Source organism: Ammodytes marinus (genome assembly GCF_949987685.1).
Source record: "Ammodytes marinus genome assembly, contig: scaffold_178, whole genome shotgun sequence".
Lineage (NCBI taxonomy): Eukaryota > Metazoa > Chordata > Actinopteri > Uranoscopiformes > Ammodytidae > Ammodytes > Ammodytes marinus.
The window spans coordinates 50001-52500 of NW_027648482.1; the positions used below are offsets into that span (position 1 = coordinate 50001).

At 41.0% G+C, this 2500-nt stretch overlaps 1 protein-coding gene across 1 annotated transcript in view; it reads right to left on the bottom strand.

Annotated features, from left to right (window-relative positions):
• The window catches only part of LOC307270473 (calcium-dependent secretion activator 2-like), a gene marked incomplete at its 3' end in the record, with an annotated part of 55839 nt that overhangs the window by 39947 nt on the left and 13392 nt on the right, over positions 1-2500 (bottom strand). The window contains exon 4 of the mRNA XM_080054356.1: positions 437-670. Coding sequence (XP_079910482.1) covers positions 437-670 — 234 coding nt within the window. The remainder of the gene's footprint in view (positions 1-436; positions 671-2500) is intronic.

The window sequence follows — 2500 nt, forward strand, 5'->3', positions numbered from 1 at the left end:
ATCTATCTATCTGTCTATCCATCCATCTATCTGTCTGTCTCTCTGTCTATCCATCCATCCATCCGTCTATCTATCTATCTATCTATCTATCTATCTGTCTGTCTGTCTGTCTATCTATCTATCTGTCTGTCTGTCTATCTATTTATTTATTTATTTTATTCAGTGCTTTTTTAATTTAACTTTTTGTGACTATTTACTTTTTTTATTGTATATTTTCTAATATATTCTATCACTATCTGAAATGTACAACACTATTATAATATCATATAATACTATTTTATTTATTTATATGATTTTATTTTATTTATAATTGTTTTCCTCAATCTTGAAGTCTAAAACTCAAATCTGTTGTTACAAAAATTGTTGTACAAGTACACACACACACACACACTCCCCCCCCCCACACACACACAGCCCCCCCCCCCCCCCCCCTTACCTCCAGAGTAAACGACAGCACCACATCACTCTTGCTCAGTATGTCTCCCTCGTCCCCCATGTCCAGGAAAGAGTTGTTCATAGTGGATCGTTTGAGTTTCTGCTTGAAGTCGGGCCCTCCTTTGGACACGGGCAGACTCTCCAGGTTAGCCATCAGCAGGTTGACTGAAGAACGCAGCTCCTCCACGTACAGGGGCTCCATATCCGGGGACAGAAACCGGGGATACCTCCTCTCCTGGAAGGGACAAATGGTAAATGGTAAATGGACTTGACTTATATAGCGCCTTTTAGCCGATTTTCTCAGCCCCAAAGCGCTTTACAGATCTTACCACATTCACCCATTCACACACACACTCATACACCGATGGTAGAAGCTGCCATGCAAGGCGCTCTCTGAACCATCGGGAGCAATTTGGGGTTCAGTGTCTTGCTCAGGGACACTCGACATGTGGCGGGGAGACGGGGGATCGAACCTCCGACCCTGCACTCCAGAGGTGATCTCCCTACACACTTCGCCACTGCCGCCCAAGAAAGGACAGTTTAAAAAGGTGTGTTCATTCAAGGTTAAGGCAAGTTCATTTATATAGCGCAATTCAGACACAAGGCCATTCAAAGTGCTTTACAGGGGCAAGATTAAAATACATCAAGTATAGTATACACATTGTATATCGGGGGACATGATACCTCCTCTCCTGTAAGGGACAATAAAGGGATGTTTTAAAGGTGCTCCAAGGAACTTTCAGTTTGTGTTGATTGTAGGTTAGCGTTCTCCTTTGGACTAAAAGCAGTAGTGTTTTTACTACGCCAGCTGTTGTTCCTGGGTGAGCGTATACCCATGACAAAGGCATAAAGAAAAACTATATAAACATTAAATTCTTTGCACTGATGGTCTGGTTTGATGTTACATGTCATTTATGATACAAGGGCTCCATATCAGGAATTTGGGATATCTCCTCTCCTGAATGTTAAGGCGAGGCAAGTTTATTTCTATAGCACAATTCAGACACAAGGCCATTCATCAAGTATAGAATACACATTGGAAAATATGATAAAACATTTAAAAGCGAATGAATAAGGGCTCCATATCCTGGGACAGGGACCGGGGATTCCTCCTCTCCTGGAAGGGACAAGAAAAAGGTGATTTTCTTTTCACAAACTTTTCAGTATTTATTATTATTATTTTTTTTAAAGATTTTTGTTTTGCCATTTTTATGCTTCATTGATAGTGTAGAGACAGAGTTGAAATGGGGCAGAGAGGGGAGTGACATGCAGAGAACGACCGCGGGCTGGAATCGAACCCGGGTCTGCTGCTGGCCGAGGCCCATGGGGGGGTGGGAGGGACGCCCTGCCAACTGAGCTAAGGGTGCCCTGACTTTTCAGTATTTGTGACAAAAACATTATTTTAAACCTCCAACTCTCTTTATCAAACAGACTATCCTCGGGGGGTGCTCGTGGTGCAGTGGTTGGTTACAAATCAGCGCACAAACTACTTGCACTGAAAGCTTCTTGTGGACGACCATTTTAGAAGACAAAACAATAGCCTTCCCATCTCTAACATGGTATCTTATCATTTCCATTTCTTAAAGTATCTACGAGGAACTTTTTAATATTTCTGAAACAGTCTCATTTTTCCCTCTGATGATCATAACTTACATGTAACAGCAAACGAGACCATCAGTGCAAAGAATGCTATTTTTATATAGTTTTTCTTAATGCCTTTTGTCATGGGTATACGCTCACCCAGGAACAACAGCTGGTGTAGTAAAAACACTACCGCTTCAGTCCACAGGGGGCGCTAGAATGAACACACACTGAAAGTTCCTCATCGCACCTTTAACTATACAGCCCCGGAAAAAAATGAAGAGACCAGTCTGGATTTTTCTTCAATCTTCATCTCTACATTACTTATTGAAAAATGCTCTAAATTACAATATTTGTATTGTGAATTTGGTAGAAATGTTGTCAGTAGTTTATAAAATAAAACCAAAATGTTCATTCTACTCAAACATTTGCCTATAAAGAGTAAAACGAGAGACACTGAACATTTGGAGTGGTCTCTTCATTT